The following is a 21,999-nucleotide window of genomic DNA, read 5'->3' on the forward strand; positions in this document are numbered from 1 at the left end:
AAATAGTAATTAAATTGAAGTGTAAAAATAGCTTGTACTCTCAGTGAATAAATAAAAAATTAGAATCTACAGGAACCGCTGTATTGAAGCTTCACTTTTGATTGTATAGGATCATACTTTTTAATTTTTAGTACTTTTCTGCCTACAAAATTGCTAAAAAGCCAGAGAGGCCAAGAGAAAGTGCCTGGCAGTCTTAGGTCTTTTGAGAAAGGCTCAAGGATTTCATTTTCAGGGAGGCTGAGCTGTAGGCAGTATAAAGCTGTCATTGCATTCAACTGTGCATTAACAATTTTGGTGGGGTTAGTAAATGGAGCAGAGATGTTAACTAGTATATATGCAGAGTATAATATAACTCTTAAGCCTTGGTGATTAATGTAGTGATTTTGCCTAGTTGTACTTGACAGCTAAAGAATATTTTAGAAGACATTAAAAATAGAAATTAATATAATCTGTGTAAAGAACAAAGCAAAGTGTTTTCACAGACCAGATTGCTCAAATTTTTCCTCAAAATTTAATTTGCAATTAAACCTTGATGAATGAAATCAAGGGCAACTGACTTGGGGCTTCTAAAGTAGCAGAGATGTTCTGAGTTAGCCTTCTGATTTTTGCTTGATTCACACAGAGTTTAGTGTATTTGTCTGTCCTTTGTCCTGCTTTAAAGCACTGAGGTCTCTGTCTTGTGGGCAACTGTTAGTAAGTTGAAAAACAGAAATTGGAGCTAAATAAAAAGGATCTTAAAAGGAGTGGGTGTCACTATTTGTTGGCAACAGCAATGAATATTTTGATATTTTTACTCATGCCTTGCCTGCAGTTGGTATGAGTGGGGTGTACAGGAAATGGTTTATGAGCCAGAAATACTGGTACACGAGAGCATGAGCTCAAGGGTCAGAAAAGGAAAAACAAGAAGCAACTAAACTTCACAATAGGCTGGTAGAAAATGTGTGCCAAAAAAAAGGGAGAAGCATTCCAGAAAGAAACCCTTCAGGCTGACTTCTTGGCTGATGCAAACTGATGTTTGTTCTGCTGTAATTTAGTGTAGTGACCTTAATTTATGCCAGCTCAGGTTCTGTCCCTTCACCTTTAGGATACGTGCAATAATTGGTTTCTGTGAAAAATACATTTCCTTGCCTTGGTTGGTGGCTATGGTGAATAAATGTTCTGCATTGCTGTGCCACTCACGGAAGGAGCTGTGCTTCAGTTGTGGGAATATAGATTTGCTTTCTGCATTTGGAACTAGAAAGGCTTTTGGTCCCACCCTTCCAGAGGGGATGTGGTGGTTCATGGTCCTGTTTTCAGTGAAGGCTTTTTTTCTCCTTTTCTTTTTTTTCCTTTTCTTTTTTTTTTAATTAGAGGGTTTGTTGAGGAAAGCAGTATTTGCATGCACTTGGAGATCTCAGAAGGGTGGACGAAGAAGCACAGATGGCTGCTTGGCCAGCAAGAGTGTTTATTCTACAAGATTTGTTACCATGATTTTAATAGAAGATGAAGATTTTAAAAGAAGATAAATGACTTTGGTACAGTTCATAGCCCACTCACAAACTTTTGATTCTGATGTCTCTTTGATCCAGTTACAAGCATCTTCTCTCAGAGATGGTGGGTACAAAGCAAGAGCTCCTCTGAGATCTCTGGTGTGCCCAGGTTCCCCAGAAGACAACCAATCTTTCCTACTGTACAGACTTTAGAAAACTGACTTGCAGTTGCAACAAGATTTGTTTTTAGTGATTCTCTTCTGTTTCCTTTGAAAACACAGTTATTTGACTGTGCTGTTTTCATGGAATGTTATCTCTAGCTTTCCCTTTAACTCTGTCATATAGAAAAAATATTCTGCTGTTCTAGTCCAGTACTTTGTGTGATTTCTACTGTTTTTGAGTAGTATTTTTAGTAGTAATTTTTATTTTCTAAAAGCTTTGGAAAAAAATGCATCTGTGCCCAAAGCTTGCCTATTTTCTCCAGGCATAGAAATTGTTCTAATTGACCCCCTGTATTTGGTAAAAGTCTTTCTCCCCTTTGTATGTGCCCACACACAGAGTAATCTTCTGCTGTAATGGCAGTAATGTGAGGATTCAGGCAGAGCAAAGTCATTTGGTATTTAACTTGTATTTGCTTTTGGAATTTACTTCACATGCAAACAAGGTTGCTCTGCCAAAGGTGTGCATTGCAAGTGACCTAAGGAAGGATCTTACTTCCACCTGTAAAACCTGCCCTGCCTCAATACCTGTGTGTGCACACCTGCCTGTACAGAAGCACCTCTTTAGTTGCAAAACTCCTGTACCAGCTGCAGGAGCTCAGGATCTGAAGGCATGAGTTAAAAATGAAGTCATGCAGTGACTGTAATAGCAGCATGTAGAAATACAAAAGGAAAAGTGGAAATATGGTATGGAAGCACAGGGTAAGAATAAGAAGCTGCTGTGGTCAACTTTTAGTAAGTTATGAAGGCGTGTACACTGAGTGTTTCAGCTCTGTTGAATCTGAGCCCAAAAAGTTAATTATGAAAAATGTGAAGCTGCTGTTGAAGGAAGTAATTCTAATCTAATATTGAATTTATATTAAAGTGTTGTGCTGTTGCTGAGGAAAATGACAGCTCAATGAAAGCTTTACTTTTTTTTTTTTTTTTTTTTTTTTTTTTTTTTTTTTTTTTTTTTAATAGAACTGTTGCTCCATTTACTTCACAAATTAATTTTCTTCAACAGGCACTTTTGATACTGTTACTTAACAGCACAGCTTGTTACCTGTTTTAAAGAGGTCTCCTGATGTTTGTATCATTCATCTGGATTAGAATTTTGCAATGCCTTCACTAGCTTTCTGAAGTTCATTATTAAGAAGGCAAAAGTAACTTTGCTGTTGATTATAATGCTACTTTTTTTTTTTTAATCTAAACAGATGTGTCCTGAAAGCAGCAGGAATATTAGAGAGGTACAGTGTGCATCATACAATAACAAGCCATTTATGGGTCGATTTTATGAATGGGAGCCTTTTGCAGAAGGTAAGGGAAAACAACTTGGTTTTGCATTATTATACTGATTGTGTTTTGGAAAGGCAGATGTGATTTTTGCTTAGTGGGACCATCAGGCAGTTTTGATCCACAGCTGATGTTACCTGTTTTTACAGCTGAACATGAGTCAGTGCAGATGAAGGTAGGTTTATATCTGACAGCCACTTAGATCTGCTAATGTTTGTTTCTAATGGAGTCATATCTCAGTCCTTGACTCATCTATTGTGGCCAAAGTGAAGAGTGGCAGAGCTGTAACTCTTTCTGTGTCTAGTCAAAGCCATGTTTGGCTTTGTGTAGCTGCCCAAAAGGAAGGTTCAGAGCTGTACAGAGTCTGGCACTTTGTGCCATGCATTTAGCAGAACAGGGAGCAGGCACTCCAACAGGCACAAGGCTGAAGGCACATTTTGCACACAGCATGACTTCTATGAGGTGGCCCTGCAGACTTGGGATATGTTTGCTTTGATGCTCCCTTTTCAAACCTAGTTGAGAAGACCCAGCCAATGCTGAGCCAGCTCAGCCCACCTCCCTCTTCTTGCTTCCTACACAGCAGCTTTGACTCATTCTGTCTTTTGCCAGGAAAGATGAATCAGGGGATCTAGAACATGCCATGATCATTTCTTTCTCCCTCCCCTGCATAGCACAGCTTGCTCCTAATGTTTATACTGGATCAAGAAGGGCAGTTAAACTGTAATTCACAGCACTGTCTTGCTGGTGAGTTAAGTGTGATTATTGTTATTTTTAAAAAATACGCATATTTTTATTTCTCCCTCATTCAGATTGGTGCAGCTGCATTTCTAGCCCATTTTATCTGCTGCTCCAACATAAACTTTTGTCTTTATTAAAAAAAGTCATATTAGAGGCACTATAAACCCTATGAATTTAGAGTATTTAATGAAAAATCTAGTTCGTGCGGGAAAACCAGTAGCACATGATGACTTTAAGGGCAGAATTTGAGAAGAAAGGTGCAATTGTGGCAGAGGGAAAACATCAAAGTGACATAACCATAAAACCTGTAAGGAAGTTTAACTTTACAGAAATAATGAATATTTTAATCATACAGATAACTGAACTCTTTAATTTGAAATCTCAAGTTCAGTTAACTTCCATTTTTAATCGTGATGAAAAATCCATAATTTTTTGATGGCTGGATAAAAGAATCTATTGAAAGGAGAGAACCTACTGGTTGACTGAAAAGGGTAACTCTTTGGGGGAGTCTCTCTTAGTGAAGAGTGGCTGCATTTGTTGAAAGGAGGGAGACACCTGCAGACTTTTTTGCCAGAAATTCTCCATAAGGTTAAAGATGGAATAAAGTCCTCTCCAGGACTGTGCCTGATATTTTGTCTTCAGGAGGATACCTGGATTGTCTTGTGCATTCAAAATACATCATCAAAGACAGTATTTTCAAATCAGCAACTGCAAAAAATCCTGGTCAGCTGCAGACTCTCTTGCTTTGACTTTTGTTTGAAAATGCCAGCCTGGTATGTGTAATAGTCTTTTAAGCAGCCCTGAGTTTCTGTTCCAGCTGGTAGAGTTACACCTGTGCAGGCACAGATCCTGTGAGCTCAGCTCTCTGCAGGGTCCTGCAGGGGCCTTGGGCTTTACTGGCCTGGTTGCTCTTCAGAACCAGTGAGGGCTGCCCCCCAAGTGTATAAATCTTTGGGGACTTGGCTTTTTCCTTCCTTCTAGGTGAAGGAAGTTACAAGGAGAAAAATACTGCAAAGTTTGAGCCATTTCATTTTCTTAGGGAAAAAAAAGAGTTTTTTGCAAATCAGAGCTTTGGTCCACTGTGAATCAGACATGATTACCCCTAACAGATATGGAGGCTCTTCCCTCTTCCCTCAAAGTAAAGAAAATGTTACATTTAAATGGAAATAATTCTGTCTTTTTTTTTGTTTGTTTTGTTATTTTACAGTGAATTTTTAATGGGGTGTTTCCTAAAGTGCATACTTGACTAAGCATTCCCTCCAAGTGATGTTTTGGTTTGTTTTTTATTCTAGAGACATCAGCTCTAGTTTCAGAGCTCCCCTTCCAGGTGACTGCACTTGTTTGCAGGGCAGGACATTTATTTCCCAGGAATCCTGGCTGTTGCAATGTGTGTGCTATTTGACATGTGCAGCTGTGGCTTATGTTAGGCTGACTGGATGCTGGCTCCAGAGGCAATGGTAGGAGCGGGGACGTGGCTCAGGGATCATCTCAGTGGTGTCTGTACACATGATTTAGTTCCACTTGGTAGAGTCAAGATGTCTTTGGCTTGAAATGCTGGATGAAGCCATGTGAATTTCTAGGAACAGAGCCACGTTCAGATCTCAGGAGCTGTTTGAAGACTCGTGCTGGCAGCCAGGCTGTGCAGAGGGAGCACAGGAGAGGCTCCAGGGCTGTGCCTTCACCCGGGCAAGGCAGCTCTGGCAGCCAGCAGCAGCCCTACAGGGCTGGCAGCCCTTCTTCCTTCCTTCTGACTGCCAGCCCTGCCTTCTTCTGTGACCTCTGTTCTCCTGCTTGATGCTGAGAGACAGGAGTTGTTACAGAGCCTCTAACACCGCACTGCTCCCGGGAGCAGAGTCAGCTGGAATGAAAATTCCTGTGGCTGAAAGCAGAGTGTGTCAAATGGCACTGATGTCACTGCTGCTTTTTCTGAGGGAAAAATGTGTCCCCACTGTCCCCCAGCACCGTTGTTATCAAACCTAGTGATTCAAAATCAGCTGGGGCAAAAGAGGCTGACAGGGCTGGGAAACAGCCCCCAGCCTTGTGACTGCCAGGAGGCAGTTTCAGCTGGCTTCCCTTTACTTGAAATGTGTCAGAATCCAAGCATTGAGTGAATGGGAGGATATTTGGTCAGCATGGTTTTTCATGCTGAACTTCAATGGTACTCTTTTCTCTAAATGACTAAATTGACTCATGTCAATATTCCATCCTGAAGACTGTGTTGAGTTCAGAGAACTCACTGTACAGGTAAATCTGTACATGCTTTAAAATAATTTATCGGTTCACTTTTGTCTTAAAATACCTTCTAGTAACCTGACTTTTAGCTAGAGATGTCTTCCTGCTATATCTGGGATAAATATAAGCACTGAAGAAAATGAAATTTTTAGTGAAATTTCACAAGTGTCTAGTAAATACTGTAACTTCAGTACTTTGTGTCAGACAAGAGTAACTTAAGATTTAGTCTGAATCAGTTGGATTAAGATGGAGTCTGAGGAGCAATGCAAAGCTGCTGCATTTATTGATTAGTGTTTTTTTTTCTTGCTGGGTTTTCAGCAATGGTTTTCACTCATTTTGAATGAAAAAATAGCTTATTCTGATGGATCAAAATGGAGTGGCCCAAATTAACATCTTAAGTTACTAAGAAACTTCTTGGGTCTGCTGGCAATTGATGACACTGAAGACACTGAATGAAGTCTGATTAATATGATTTAAGTAATTATAAAATGGAAGAAAAGCCTAAGATCTCTTAAAAATCTTGGTCAGGTGCTGAGAGATGCAAGTAGCATCAAGCACTTGGAGTACCCAGAAGTCAGAGAGGGCTGGTTTCAGAGAGGAGGTGTGGGGAGTGCAGTTACCAGGACAGTGCAGAAGCTGCTTGGGATGCTGGACAGTCAGCTGTAGGCACAGAGCAATCGTGCTGGTGTTTCAGGTTTGGGAGGTTGTGGCTCAGTGGCCTGGGCTTTGTGCAGACAGGGGTATAAGGGCTTGAGAGGATTCACTTCTAAAGTCTCATCAATAAGATGTTTTGGGAAGTATTTTCCATTCAGCAATGGAACAGCAGAAAGCTGTTCCAAGGCCAAGACTGAATATATTATGCTTGTTTTCAGTGGTTTAGTGTGAGGTTTTTTCTTCTCCTAGAATTGTGAGATATTTTTATAAACAAATTATGTATATTTATTGTGTATATGCACATTATTAGATCAGAGATTCATTCAGTGTCCATTGCTGGGGTTCATTACATCTTACTATGAAACCATTCTAGAAACACACTGTGAAGGTAGATATATATGGAGAAATCTAACATTTGTGTCACCTGTTGAGATTAACTGGAAGCAGAACTTCAGTTTAGGGTACTCAGAGAATTGATTGCTGTGTAAGGTCAGGAAGATGGGCCCTGGTGTCCATTTCCTGAGTGCCTGTGATCCTTGGCAGTGCAGTCCTTGAGACCCAAAGGTAACCCAGTCCCAGTTTGTAAATGCTTGGCCTTCCCTGGTTTGTGACTTTCAGCTCCTTGGGGCTCAGGGGAGGCTCTGCTGAACTGCATTCTCTCAGGGTGCAGTACTTGGACAACCTAATGTTTTCACCCAGAGGACAAGAAGTCATCTTACTCTTTTATTTATACTTTCTCCTTACTTCTATTTAGTGAACATAGAGACATACATCTATTCTGCAACTATATATGTATATATACACATATATACTGGGTATCTATACACAGTATCTCTAGAAATAGTCCAGCTGTGCTGCAGTTCACCCAGCTGCAAGGTATTATATTCAATGAGGCAGCTGCTTGAAGTCTTCATTTCTCATTGCAGCAGACCATACTTCTCTGCTTCTCTTTTGCCTCCACCTGTTAGAAATCATCTTGATTGCTTCTATTCCATTCTGTGGCCAGTTGTTCTTTACAATGCCTGTCCTTTAATTGCCTTCACTTTATTTTCTAAGACAATTTTTTTTATTCTCCTTTTTTATGTGAAATGCTGTAGGCAGACAGATTCATCAGTGAGGCATCAGACAGTTTTGAGAGACTTGAACTCTAGCAAGTAGATGGTGTTTATATTTATTGATTAGTTGCAACTCAAATAGTGCCTACCTCCATAATGATAGATACAAGACATCCTGAAGCATATACCTGTAATTACTCACAAGAGCTTAGGCACTATAGGCATAAAATTTCTCTTGAATTCTGATGGAATATGATCTTTGATTTCCTTCACTCAGTGGAAATCCTTTGTGAGGTAGTGAAGTATCCATTTTTCACACATTACTGGAAATCTTATTTCACTTTTAACTGAAATGTTCTTGAAACATTGCTCACTTATGAGACTAGAATTTATTCAAATGCAGAACAAGAAGTTCACTTATACTGTGTCACTGTTTTCCCCTTTATTTATTGCTGGTTTGTGAATGGATCACAAGAGAAAGCACATGGAAGTTTGCAGTTTTAAAAGTATGGTTGTGGTAAAGTATCTGAGGCATTTCTTTGACTTCATCTATAAATCTGCTTCCTGAACATCTGTTGTGTTGAGCTTGACCTGGAAATTGTAAATATCCTGTGTATTACTAAAATATGTAACTACTTCTATAGAAAGCTTTAATAAAAAAAATTGCTGAGATATTTATGTATATGGAAACCTAGTGCTTCCACATAGCAACATACCTTTTTATAGTTATTCTCTCTGTGTAATTTTATTAATATGCATATTTTTATTTGCATTTGTAAGAAGCTTAGTGATGTTAGAGCCTGGCATTTACCTTTGATGCCATGGTTTGTTACAATAATTAATAACACATATGTATTTTTAAGTGTGCTACTTTAAGCAGGGCCCACCATACTCTGGTGACTGAAATGAGCCATTTCCCTGTAATAGATCACATGCACCACATGTAATGTTTCTAATTCATTGTGCATACTTTACTTTCCTCACTTTTTTACTTGCTGGTTGGAGGGGAGAGTGGGTTAAGAGTGGTGAGAGCAAGAAGTGGGTATTTATAGATGGACACCTGGATGAGCCTCAAGAATTGGAAGTGGTTGTTAGTGCCTTTAGGAAAATGGGAAATTACATCCATCAAATATTGCCATTCAGCTGTATATTCAAGAGATTCTGAAGTGCAATGGAAGATAAACCATCTAAACAGAATGTATTTGTAAGAGAGGAGAGTGAGAGAAAGGAGGTGAACAGACAGACCATATCTGTCCTATTCTTACAGGCCTTAGATAATGTAGCCTAGGTTTGCTGTAAGAGAGACCCTTCCCTCTGTGTCCAATATTTACTGATGCATTTTAGAGTATCTGTCCTGTCCAGTTGCATTAATTTTGAGTTGGGGAAATGTCCCAGGAAGAATTATGCCCTCATTTCAAAGCACACTTTTTAGCTTTTTTGGTTGGAGCAGAAAGTTAAGGACGGATGTTGTGGCTTTTGGGCTCAGATGTAGAAAGAAAATTGTATCCAGCTTGTGTGGTACTGAAAGTTCTTAGGCTAGAACAGAATGTAGAAGGAAAATTTGTTATTTGCAAAGCATGTGTGGCAGTGAGTGGTACAGATACTTTGATAAAATTTTTCTGTTTTACCTATTAGTATCCCTTGAAACGAGATGCAGATGTCCAATATCCAGAAATGAATTAAAAACAAACACCTCCACCCCATAAAGTGGAATAAATTGAATGCTTTGATCCATCAAACACAAGCTATTGGTATTAAGTACTTAGTAGCTTTATCACAGCTTTCTCAATGTCTGACTTGGCTGTCAGGCAAAATCTGTAATAAGCAGGGCTACATGAGTCAACAATATTTGAGCTCATGTAATCAGTCTGTACCAGTCATGTGTCTATGCTTCTTACATAACTTCATCGTGCCCAGTGGCTGTGCAGAGCAACCTAAAACTTGCTGCAAGTGCACAGCTGAGGGTTTGGATCCCTTTGATTTGGGGAGCAGTCTGAGTTGTGTAAAGATGGGCAAGAGAATACCCTGGGAACAGAGACCTGCTAGGGATCCAGGGTGTGGTTATGGATGTGATTATCCAGGAGTGAAAATTAGCATAGAGCAAAGTTGCTTGAAATTAACATATCCTAAGAATTTAACCTGCCCTGGCAATTCCAGGGGGTTGGTCTCTGTCTTTTCTGAGTCCTCCATTTTGGATCAAGCACAGCTTTCTCAGCAGCAAAACCTCAGCCATGTATGAATAAGAAATAAAGATAATGCTGATTAGTCTTTTCTGTCAGTTCTCCCAAAGGTTATGTGGTAACCTATAGTCCTACCCAGTGGGAGGATTAAAAGTACCTTTTGGATTCTCCATTTAATTTTGTAGCATCCAATCTTTCGTATGTTTGGTTTGCAAAGGTAAGGGAGAGAACAAATGAAGATGTTGACTGTGTTGTTTCTCCCACTCTGTAGTGAATGGTTACCGTGCCCAAGTAACTGTTACTAAATAACAAGAACTGTGCTTTGGGATGCTTTAGTCTTGTTTGCTGGTACCATCTATTGACTCCTATTGTCCATGGGAAAACTCCTCCATTAAGCTTCAGACACAAAATTTCACTCAAAAAATTTGCCTTTGCTGTTGAAACAACATTTTTTAATTCTTTATATCAAAACATCAATGAAAAGAGGGCATCCTGTCCTTATTCCTACACCTCTTTGGGGATACAAAAAATTAGTCTTAGTCTGAATTCTCCTAAATCTGTTCTGTTTGGTTATAGATTCCTTTTGTAGCAGAGCCATGCAGGATCAGATGCTCTGAGCAGATGTATTTTACAGCTTCACTAAGAAACTATTTTGTATGAGTTCCACGTTTGTAGTCCTAGGAGTCCTTGTCACGCAGATCTGCATAACCATTTCTTGTGGTATGGTGATGAGAATGGGGGGAAACTTGGGGTTCACGGTGTTCTGCAGGTATGCCCTGCCTGCATGAACCCCTGTTCTCACTCTATCTCCCAAATTTATGAAATAGTCTGGAGAATAAAATGGAGCTACAAGGTCAAGACTATGTAATCATATTAGCACGTTATGCATTAACTTTGAGAATATTGAATAAACAAAGCAGCAGTTAAGCAAAGGATTATTATGTTCCATTTTTGTTGTTAAATGCATGAAATATTTATTCAACACGTTTCTTGTACAATTCAACACATTTCTTGTACAATTTGCAGTTGAGTCTTTGCCTCAGTTAATGTGTGGAAATAGTTTTTGTTGATTCAATTATGCATTTCAAAAGGTTTTAAAATAGTTTCGTAGTATTTTCCATGTGTTTGATCTCAGAAAAGCTTTCACATTTATCTATTCCAGCCAAGAGCAATTGTTCTAATGTGGTGCTGTGTGTGTTGCAGGTTGCAAAGCTCCCAGTCAGCTTGCTGCTGAAGTTAAAGAAAAGCAATATAAATATAACTTTTTATAGGTCCTAATGGTATGAGAATTGTTAAGGTCAGCATGAGTTTTTCCCATTCACTTCAATGGCTTTTGGATGAGGTAATTTAGAAGAAAATTCCACATGTAACTAAAAAAGTGAACAGAACTGAGGTCTGATCCCGAAAAACTTCATTGCAGGCTGATAATATCCAGATTTCTTTATTTTTAAAGAATTGGTATGTACATAATTCCATGGAGGCTCAGGAACTCACTAGAAATTTTTACTGTTTCTTTGAAAAATGATGAGTTCAAAGAGTGCACCTGTACACGTGCACTCTAGTCTGCCCAAAGACTCAGGGAGCTGTTTTCTGAGTGTGGGCATCATTCTCTTGGGTGGCTGTAAGAGCAGGGACTCAGAAAACAGTGACATAAACATGGGATTCAGACTCTTTCATTTTGTGAACAAATTGCACAAAGAAGGTCTTTAGGATCATCTCAGAGACCAAAGTGCTTCCCTTCCTTACCCCTCCCCAAAATGTCTCTGTCTTTTGTTTTACTGAATGTCTTCCTGAGTAATTAAAATGATGACTAGAAATTAAACATTTATTCTACTGAACTTTTGAAGTATTGACAGTTGTCCTAAAAAAATGAAAATAGTATGTTTATTTCTAGTTTAAAAAAGCTCCAAATACTGAAATAATGGAGAAATGGAGAAATGAGCTATAAAAGGGGTCCTAGTAAATAGAGACTGTTTCCCATGTACTTGGAAGACTGATATCTTCTGAGTATGTTACATTATACTGAAAGAATTACATATTAAGATACGTTTCACTTATAGTTGGTTCATTTTGAGCCTGTTCTAGTCTCAGTTAATATGAGAGAAAGCAGTAACTTCAGAGAGAGTCAAATATGAATCTAAACATTTATGTTCACAGTTTCCATTTGTGTACTCAAAAATTTGTTATGCATACTCTCAGTAGTAGAACTTGCACTTTCCAGAAGAAATTTAGATGTAAAATTCTATTTTCTTAATATAATTTCTATGGCATAATATGGGTTTTAGAAGTTAACACCTGCATATACTGAAAGGGTAAATATAAAAGTTCTTGTTCCAATAAAATTTGTGGATTTTACCTTATTAGCATTCTAAATACTTCTGGAGCTGAGTTTTGGGTCAGGCTAAAGTGGGGCCAAAACCTTTGGTCATAGTTACTAACACCAGTGTGGTGCAAGGTCACAAGTCAGAAGTTGTGGCTGGTTGCAAGTAGAAGAGAGCCTGCTGAAGGCTGGAAGATGGTGGGTTTCAGATCTGGCAAGGCTGCTGCTGTGTTTTCCTCGTTGGTGGCTTATTGGTATTTGATATTTAAACATGGTGTAGGGCACTGAAAGCATGAGCAATTTTTGCCCAAAGTGGGAGATCCAGGCTGCCTCAGGTGGGGCCCTTGTTGCAGGTGCAGCCCTTCCCAGGGATGCTGGGGCTACTGCTGGAGGGGCTGTCCCAGCTCCTGCTGTGGAGGTTTGGGCTCAGCTGTGCCTGTGAGCTCCTGCAAATGTGCAAACTGCTCTGGCCTGTGACAAATACCAGGTAAAAGCCATTTGCTTAAGCCTCTCTTACTCTGATAAAACCACTGTCCGTGGGCTTTGAGGGAGCAGACTGGATGTTTTGTGGTGCAGGAAAGCCAAGCTTAGTCCCTGTGGCTGCAGCCTGGGGCTGAGACTCGCTGAGCTCAGGCTTAGTCTGCAGCCACTGTGCAGGGTTTGGGAGTGGGGGAAGGTGTGAGAGGTTGTAAAGATAAATTATTACAGAGGGTTCAAAAGGATTAAGTATTACAGTGTATTTTTTAATGTGGCATTCCTTTAAGAGCCCTCAGATTGACAATTTCCAACTTCATCTCACAGGCTGTCGAAGGAGCAGAGCTCACAGCTCTCACTGATGTTACTGTTTGCTGGAAAAATGAGGCTACTTAGTAATAGGAACATGGGTGTGTGTGTGTTGCACATTATTAATTAAATATTGGCATTTCTGTGTCTCTGGAGTGTTCTGTTAGTGTTTGATGGAGTTACTTGGTAGTGCTGAGTGTTATGAAGGAAATTAAAAAGATTTTGCCAATTTAGACAGTATAAGTAGTTGGATTGGCATTTATATATGCTTGATATTCCTTCTTATGATGAATTACTATTTTCAAAGCAAGGAAACTCTTACCCACTGTGAAGAAAGAACTTATAATATGGATGAACATCAGAAGAAAGAGATTCCCAGTGGTAGTATATAAAATGAAAAGCAGAACTGGCTTCTATTGTGCTCTGTTTCCATTAGACATCTTGGAAATTTTATAAGTGTGGTGCATAATAAATATCTAAGCCACAGTTTGAGGTCTTTTACAAAGGACAGACAATTCTTGTTAATGTTTTTTTGGATCAGTCCTAGCTCTTAGACCCAGATTGATACAAATCTCTGGCATTTGTCCGCCGAGTCAACTTGTGAATTTGTTAATTTGCTTTCCATATTGCACTGTATAACTCTGAATTTAAATCCAAACACCACAAATTTAAAATTGAATCTGAAAGAGCCAGAGAAACTGCATTAAATTTGCTCATGTATCTACAGAGAGAGGAGATCTGCTTCTGAGTAATTTTGGTCAGAGGCCTAAAAATGCTGAGGTGCAATCCACTCTGGTTGGTTCTGCTGTAAGAGAACAGTGATTCCTCTGGAGAGAGATCACAAAGAGCTAACTGTTTGGACCTGTTTCACCACTGAGGTGAATATAAAGTATAAAAACAGAAACAGACCTCAAAAAGTTGAGCTTGATCTTTTTTCAGATGTAATAATATGAGTCTGGTGACATCATCAGATCTGAAAAGTAATGTAGATTTTTACTGTATTTTCTTTTCATTGCTCCAGTATAAATGTGACCCCGTGTATGTAAAATGCATTATAGCAAATCCGCAAGCAATTTCCTTCATTGTAACAAATACTGCATCTCATTAGAGCACAACAAGCTCCCAGTTATGGCACAGAACATCTGCTCAATAATTTCAAGTTCCTCCAACTATGCTGCCAAAACATCTGAAAAGTCAACATCTAGTCCATTACTTTGATCAACTGAAGTAGTAAAATAATAAATAATGTACCAAATGCAGATCTGGTGAAAGGCAGAGCAGTGCTGCTGGTGCTGAGCTCGGAGAGCTGGAACTGATGGGGATGTGGCATAAGGCACTGGGATCCTCAGGGAAGGCACGCTGGGATGCAGAGCTGCATTTCAGACTTACAATGGTTTCCTATCTAGTAGTGAGAAAGTTAGTTAACCTTTCTGTGGTCAAATCCTGACTGTAAAATTCAGTTTCAAAAACTGTCCATGTCTCATGGGTTTTCTGTAATGCATATGAGGTGCTTTAACATTACTGACAAGAGCCAAAGCATCCTTAAGCAAACAACAGGTCATTGTTTATGTAAAAATTGGCATGAGTTGTAATTTAACTTATTGTTTGTCTGTCCTGTGTGTCTTAGGAAGAGGATCACATTGTGTTGTTGCAGTGTTAACATTTCGACTATTTGTGTTCATTCCAGCTTTGAACAAAAACTGAAAATGGGAAAATTCTCCAGGAATACAAAACACTATCAGATTATCCAAAGTATCAAATTATTTGGGACCAAAATTGTCAAAACTTAAATATATGTGTATATCTATATATATAACTGTAATATTATTAGGATGTACAAATGTTTTAATTTTCAGTGTAATAAGATGTTTCAGCATTGAAGTGAAAATTATTTTGACATCCGTCTCTTCATTTTTAGCAAAACAAACATATTATGAGGAAAGATTTCAGTTTTCACAAAATTAAACATTTTTAAAAAATGGGAAAAATATCAGTTAAATGACTCCACTGTATTTGTAGCTAGATTGAAAAATATGCTGAAAATACAGTATAAAAAATACAATATATCAAAGAGATTCTTGCACATGGCCAAGTAATTTGAACAGAAGAAAAGCCTGATTCTGAACAGCAACTGTCATGGGAAAGCAGAAATACCAGTTAGTTTCCTATTCCTTGGGTTTTATACAGGATGTTTGCATCTGTCTGCACACAGGCTGCCAAATTCGGTTGTGGTGTAGGTGATGGAATTTGATTCAGGAGAGTGGCTGGCTTTGCTGGGCCAGTGCAGCCAGGATTGACTGTGGCAGTAAAGCAGGTCAGGAGTATCCTTTGAAAACCCTGTTTCCTCCTTAGGCCAAGCCCAGCACATTTAGATGTTCTGCTCCCTAAGCTCTTGCTGCAGGGCTGCTGTTTCTCCCCACATGAGCAGTTGTTGCTGTGCTGCTCCAAGAGCAGGAGAGAGAACAATTCCCAGTGTTTGCCCATTAATCAAACACACAGAATAAAAATCCACTGATTCTATCTCAATGAACATGTAGAACATTAGAAGGGAAAAGTTGAAAAAGATGTGTTGCTTAGTATAATTTGTCTGTCCTTAGTTTCGCTATGTATTTAGAACTTGGGTTTCTGGGTTTAAATGGTCTTAATTCTCCTTGAGAGGGTTTTCAATTATTTAACAATCTTGCTGTCAAGTGTTTACTTTTTCTTTTAATTAGTTGGTTTCTGGACTTGGTTTTGAGGGTTTTATTTTGATCTTAATCCAAAGCCCATATCAGTTTTACTGAACATTCTTAATCCTCTGTTGGATAGTTACAGTATTTTCAGATGTTTATGCCTTACTGTCAGTTATACCATATATGTTTAGCTTAAAAATAATTGGAAGGAAAGTCTAGTTATTTCTTTCATCATTTATGAAAAGAATAACTGAGTCTGAGACTTAAAAACCCTGGCTTTCTCTGGTGACTGTTTATAAGCTTTTTTCTGGTAAGTGTTGGATTTCTAGCACCATGGTTAGATCTGATACTGTAGAGCAGTAGGGATTACTTTTTACTTGCTATATTGAATTTCTTCCCTCCCCTTTCTCTCTGATTTTTCCTTCTTTTATATGGACAATCCTTTCCTCTTCCCTATTTCAAATCCAGAGGCACATCCTGGAACTAATGTGCAATGTAGCTCATGCTCACAGGTAAATTAGGCAGGCCCAGCTTCCTGCATGTTTGTACAGCCCAGCCCAAGTGCACGTCACCATTACCTGGTTTACAGTTACAGCAATACACAACATTTCTACAGGGAGAGCAAACCTCAGCTGTATAAAGTTCCAGTGGTTTGTGTTTAGGTTGAAAATCTTGTTCCTGTGCTGCCTGCTGCAGAGCAGGGAATTCATCAGTAAACACACTTGGCATCAGCCCCGGCGGGCTGAGACAGAGGAAATGGGATCCTGCTGCTGGACGTGAAACTATGCCTGCCCTCCCTGCAGAGCCTGCAGCAACAGCTCAATCTCCAGCTCACATCTAGCATTATTCTCCAGGAAATTTTGGGGATAGGAATGACCTTTTAATACAGGATTGCTTTTGGCCCTTTTTCTGATACACACTGTTCTGTGCAGTCAGCTCTGGCTTAACCAGTAGTAACAGTAATTCTGTATTTTTGCTGCTACTGCCACAGAAAATTACTTCAGTACTTGAGGACAACACCCTGGCTTCCAAATGAAATAATAGGAGTTGAGGGTTGACGTTGAAGATCTGCGAAATTCAAATCATAGCAAAAAATATGGTCAAGGCCTTAAAAAATATTTTGAAATTCAAAATCAGGCTATCTGACATGTCAGCTTCTATGGGTGCTGCCTAATGCATGCAGACAAAACTGTTTGCACAAATTAATTTTTACTTTTATTCATTCATGTTGATGTTAATTCTGATGAAGTGTGCCTTTAATAAGTCATTTTACTTGAGATTAATTTTTATGACAGAAGTGTTTATAAAGAGACAGTTACCAGTAGTCAGAACTGAAGTATGTTTTTTAGTTCACTGAACTGCACAAACAGATTTAAAACCAAGTGTCTAAACCTAAGCAGTTATTCTCATTTATACACTGGTAAATCCCTCCCCATGTGAGGAATTAAGCATATGCAAGCTTGTGTAGTGTTTTTATATTAAGGAGGTTATGTTTGTGTAGCACATATAATATATTCTAGATGTTGGTCAGTTTATGATTTATGAAACTGTACTGCAATACAAATTAAGGTGTTTATTGCAGCATTCAAATTATTGAATTACTCACTAAGTTATTGCAATTTGCAGTAATTTAGCCTGACATTTCAGCAAATACTTATTGCATAATTGCTTATTGAAATATTTATTGCATTCACATGAAAGTGGAAATTCTGCTGATCAGACCACCTGTTTATATTGGCTATTGGTCACTGTTAGTGGTGGATATTGAATTTGGAAGGCCAAGTGAAAGCAGCATATGTTCTATATCTAGTTAGCACAGGCATCAACTGCAGGGAAAATACGATGGCCTGAGGATTTGTGTATGTTGGCAACTGGTAAATGCACCTACACCACAGACAGCTTAAAATCTGTATACATTTGTCTTCACAGCTGCTTCTAATCATATTAGCAAGATTGATATTCTTGTACATGCCAGAGGCGATCCCTCCGCTCTCTGTTAAAGCAGAACCACGCAGGACAGGGGCCTGAATTACAAATACAGATTGGAGAGCAGGTGTTAAGTTTTCAAAGAAGAAAAGACTCTGTTGTTAAGAACAAATCCAAGTTTCAAAAGGATTTTTCTGCTGCCTGGGATATTGGATCTCTTGAGATAAGATTCAAGTGGTTGTGAAAACATGGGTATTATAGGCATGTCCTGCTATTATCAAAGGGATACTTTATTGATGTTCCTGTTTGGCTGGGAGCTCATTCTTCTGTGTTTCTTTTTCTGTGAATTGCAATCAGGCCCATTGCTTCTGAGACTGTTCCCTCTTATCAGTTTTTGAGACACAGTTGGCATGAGGACAAATAAGTAATATGTTGTTTCCTAAAAGACCTTTTTTCTAGGATTATTCATGGTAATCTTTTTTGTGGAAGTCTGCTTCCCAAGAGGCTCCTGCACTTATATCCCACATAGTGAGACTTCAGTAAAAGCAGTAATTACATTACTGTACTTTACGTTTCTGGGCTTTGGTCACAGTTCATGTCACACAGTCTGTGTCTTTAATCAGCCCAAAACACAGGAAACTATTCTACAGTGTGGTAACCTTCCCAAATGTTAGACATCCCAGCCCAGGGCTGGTGCAAATAAGCAGGTACTGAAGGGGCAGGTCAGCAAGATATTTTGGGACATAGGAAGTAATTTAAAAATAAAAATGTTAATATTCTTTTAACTTCATGGATTGAGATTTTTGTGGCATAGAAAATATCCTTGGGAGGTGAAAGTTTTGGATCTTCAACTTTTGCAGAATCACAGAATCAAGTAGGTTGGAAAAGACCTTTGAGATCATCAAGTCCATCCAGTCATCCAAGTGATTATGTGATTATCTGTTGCATTAAATATATGAGCAAAAGTTTTTCAGCCATTATTTCATTTGACTTTCTTTTTCATGGGCAGTAGAAATCAGGCCTTCATATCTAACAAGAACATGTCTCCTTAGAAATATAAATGGAAAATCAGGAGTTTATTTTTTTAAAAACAAGCAGTTGAAGACAGACCATGAACTTTGTCTCTTGATAGAAGAAAACAGGAAGAGATATGAGACTTGCTGCCTGCAAGAACTCATATGTTCTAGGGATGAATAGACACTCAGCAATTCAAAAAAGTAAATGTAAGCACATGTAAAATAAGTTTAATTGACAAACCGAACCTATAAATTGGATACAATTAGTAAGAATCCATGGAAATAATCTTAGGTGAAGTGCTGTGTAGAAAGTTTCAGGAGCAGGATGTGTCTGTGTCAGTGTGAGCCCCTCTGGGGGACAGCCTGGATGTGCAGGTGCACGAAGGGAAATTCAGCATCCTGAGCTGTGGTGCTCTGCTCCTTATCCAGAGTGCATTCAGAATTAGAGCTGTGGGGCTTTGCATGAGCTCATCAGTTGGAGAGCTGCCTTACAGAGAGCTGCTCTCTGTAAGGGTGGGGAAGGCATGCAAACTATTCAGGGTATGTGTCCATGCATGTCCTGTAGATCCAGCTCTGTGTACCACAACAAAAAAAAGGAGAGACTTTCTTGTCAGAACAAAAACTATATTTCTTGCCTTTTCCCAGGGACAATTTTTTTCTTCAGGCTTCTTTTACACCACCTTCTACCATGTAGTTAGTTATCTTAGTCAGATTAAAGACTTGAAAAACATGAATACTGCGCTGAAATAGTGAAGCCTCAAAAATTGTATTTTGGGGAGGGATTTTTGTTCACTTACTAAATTGTCTTCTTTAGTGGAGTTACTTTGAAAAACATTGTACACATAAAAATCAAGAAGTCTTTAAAAAATGGACCTAGAGGTTGTCCTATTTAAGTATTTCCATATATGTGACGGTATAGGGAATTTATCATTAGAAGTTACAAAATTAGAGGTTTTATTTATTGTTTTTAAATAAGTGGGTTAATTCTAAAGAGCATTGGTAACTGTTTCAAGCATTTCGAAGAAACTGTGTTATGTCAGCAAGTAAGACCTGCAGCTTTTGTTTCAAAAAGTTTATATGTTTCATTATTAGTGTTTTTAAATCAAAGTATTTTGCACTTCTGGTTTCTGAGGCCGGTGGAGACTGCTGGCCCTTCTCCCTAACCCAGGAGGAGTTGACACCACGCCCAGAGTCTGAAGCAAACCCTCTTCTGCAGAGCTTAATTTATTACTTGGACATGAGACTTGCTCTGTGGTCTACCAAAGGAATCTAGAGGCTCCCTGTAGGTTCAGTCCTCCTTAGGTAGGAATAATTTGGCTCCCTCCCAGTCATGTCTTGATAATTGATCCCTCTGCCTTTTTCCTTAAGAGGGCAGCATGTGGGCTACTGCCCACAGATGTAGGCTTGTAGGGCTTTCTTATATCATACATTGGAATTAATGGGAAAAAGGGAATTAACTGTGTTCCTGGATCTTGCAGCTGCACAGTTGGGCTGGTAGGGCAGCTTCTGGTAAGGCCCTGCAGAAAAAAAGAGGAGCCAGGCATGGGGGGACAAGGGAGCAGAAGCAGCTGATCATTCTTTTCACAGACACCTTATATACAGAACAGGGATGTATCTCAAAGATACACTTTGCAAAAATTGCCTTGACTTTAGGAGGCTGCCTGGTGAAAGCAGAGGGAGGCACATGGTCAGCTCACCATGCCAGTGCTGCAGTACAGTTTGGGCAGACACCTGGGTTGCCTCCTGTGCCCTGGAAATAAACCAGAGAGGTTTTAGGGGGAAGGAAATATCTTGCATCCCACCGAGGACCTGAGCTAGTCCTTGTGGGAGGATGCCTGGTGTAAGTTCTCTGTGAACTGCATCAAGCTCTGTATTCATGATGGTTCATCCTTTTTTCTGTCTTCAGGCTGGGAAGCCTTGAGAAATGGGAGCTCAGCAGTGTAGTCAACCTTGCACCTCTGATTTCTCGAAGTAGTTTTGTGAAGCACCACTAAGGGTCTCCAACATACATAAAAATATTTCCTTTGTCTCTGTCTTAACACAAGGAAAGTCTTGTCTATTCTTTTGGATGTGAGAGAAATATGAACTATCAGTATCTAGAAGGATGGAGAGGGTGGTTTTTTCTGTTTCCCAAGCGTAACAAAAAGGTAATGTATGTGTATGCTGTCCTGTTAGATTTTTTTAACCCTTCACTTTTTGTTGATATGGTTACAATTATCAGGAATTCTGATAATATATAGATGGTTATACAAATTTAAATTCTTGAGCATGTGGAATATCTGCCATCATGATCTTGTTTTAGATCCAGAGAGTGGAGATTTTAATAGCTTGCCTTTAATACTTCTAATAAATCACCAGTTGAAATCATGAGTTTACCTCACAGAAAGATGTGAATTGCTCCTTGCTGCTTCTTCCAAGAGTTGCCTCACTTATTCTGAATTTGGAAAGATTTTGAGTGGGCTGGAAGTGCTTTCTGAATTGCTAGATTACCCATGTATACAGGCCAGATCACGATTCATTTATTTCTAAAGCTGTTGTATATTTATGCTAAGTTGTCTGTGACCTTTAGTTTATTGTGGGGGTCCTGCACCCTTTTCCATGTGCAGCCATTTCCATCTGCACCCTTCTCTGAAGGAATCAGTTCATATAGAAGTGTGGAAACTTCTGTGAAATCAGTGACCTACATACAAATGATGATGGGCTCACAATCTAAGAATGTGAGCTGTGAGCAGTAACCATTTTGTGGGATGCTGATCTTGTCCCTAAGTGCTTGAAGTCTTTCAATGTAGATGTCTTTCTAAGGGACAGATAAAATAGGTAAATTTTAAGCACAGTTTAGAGCCTCTGCTCTTTTTGATGTAGAAGTTGGTTGCTAATCCCAGCTGAGTCTTCTACAATCGTAGAATCATTTAGGTTGAAAAAGATCCTCAGAATCTTGAAGTCCAGATTAAACTAGTCACAAATACAGAAACAAAATAAATTCAGTGCAGGAAAAATTCATGTTTTTCAAAAGAAATTAACTGGTAGAAAAAAGTGGTTCATTCACAGAATTTCAAAGGCTGTTGCAAAGGGACAGCTCTTAAATAAAAGAAACTAAATAAATATTCCAAAATGTGGTTTAATTATGCAGTAATTCTTCTTATTGAGAAATACAATAGAAGAAAAAAAGGTCACTGAGTCACATATTGTTTGCAAGCTCTAGAAGAGCAATGAAATGATGTAAAACAGAAGAATGGGGAGAAATTGAGCAAGATTTTGGGGAAAAAGATTTAACTTTGCCATGTGATTGAGCATAAAAAACTTCAGGAACGGGAAAGAATGGAGTTGGAGCTGTTATCCTTATTGGGGCCATTTGCTTCTGGGTGACCTTGGACAATCAACTTCATCTCTGTGAGCTTCAGCAAATGGAAATAGGCAAAAAGCAAGCTCAAACACTCAAAGTAACTTCTCTGCAATTTTTACAG

General features: G+C 38.9%; 1 protein-coding gene across 1 annotated transcript in view; it reads left to right on the forward strand.

Moving 5' to 3' along the window:
- The window catches only part of THSD4 (thrombospondin type 1 domain containing 4), a 209,720-nt gene that overhangs the window by 55,695 nt on the left and 132,026 nt on the right, over positions 1-21,999 (forward strand). The window contains exon 6 of the mRNA XM_056499785.1: positions 2,881-2,983. Coding sequence (XP_056355760.1) covers positions 2,881-2,983 — 103 coding nt within the window. The remainder of the gene's footprint in view (positions 1-2,880; positions 2,984-21,999) is intronic.

Source organism: Oenanthe melanoleuca, chromosome 10 (assembly GCF_029582105.1).
Source record: "Oenanthe melanoleuca isolate GR-GAL-2019-014 chromosome 10, OMel1.0, whole genome shotgun sequence".
NCBI classification, from domain to species: domain Eukaryota; kingdom Metazoa; phylum Chordata; class Aves; order Passeriformes; family Muscicapidae; genus Oenanthe; species Oenanthe melanoleuca.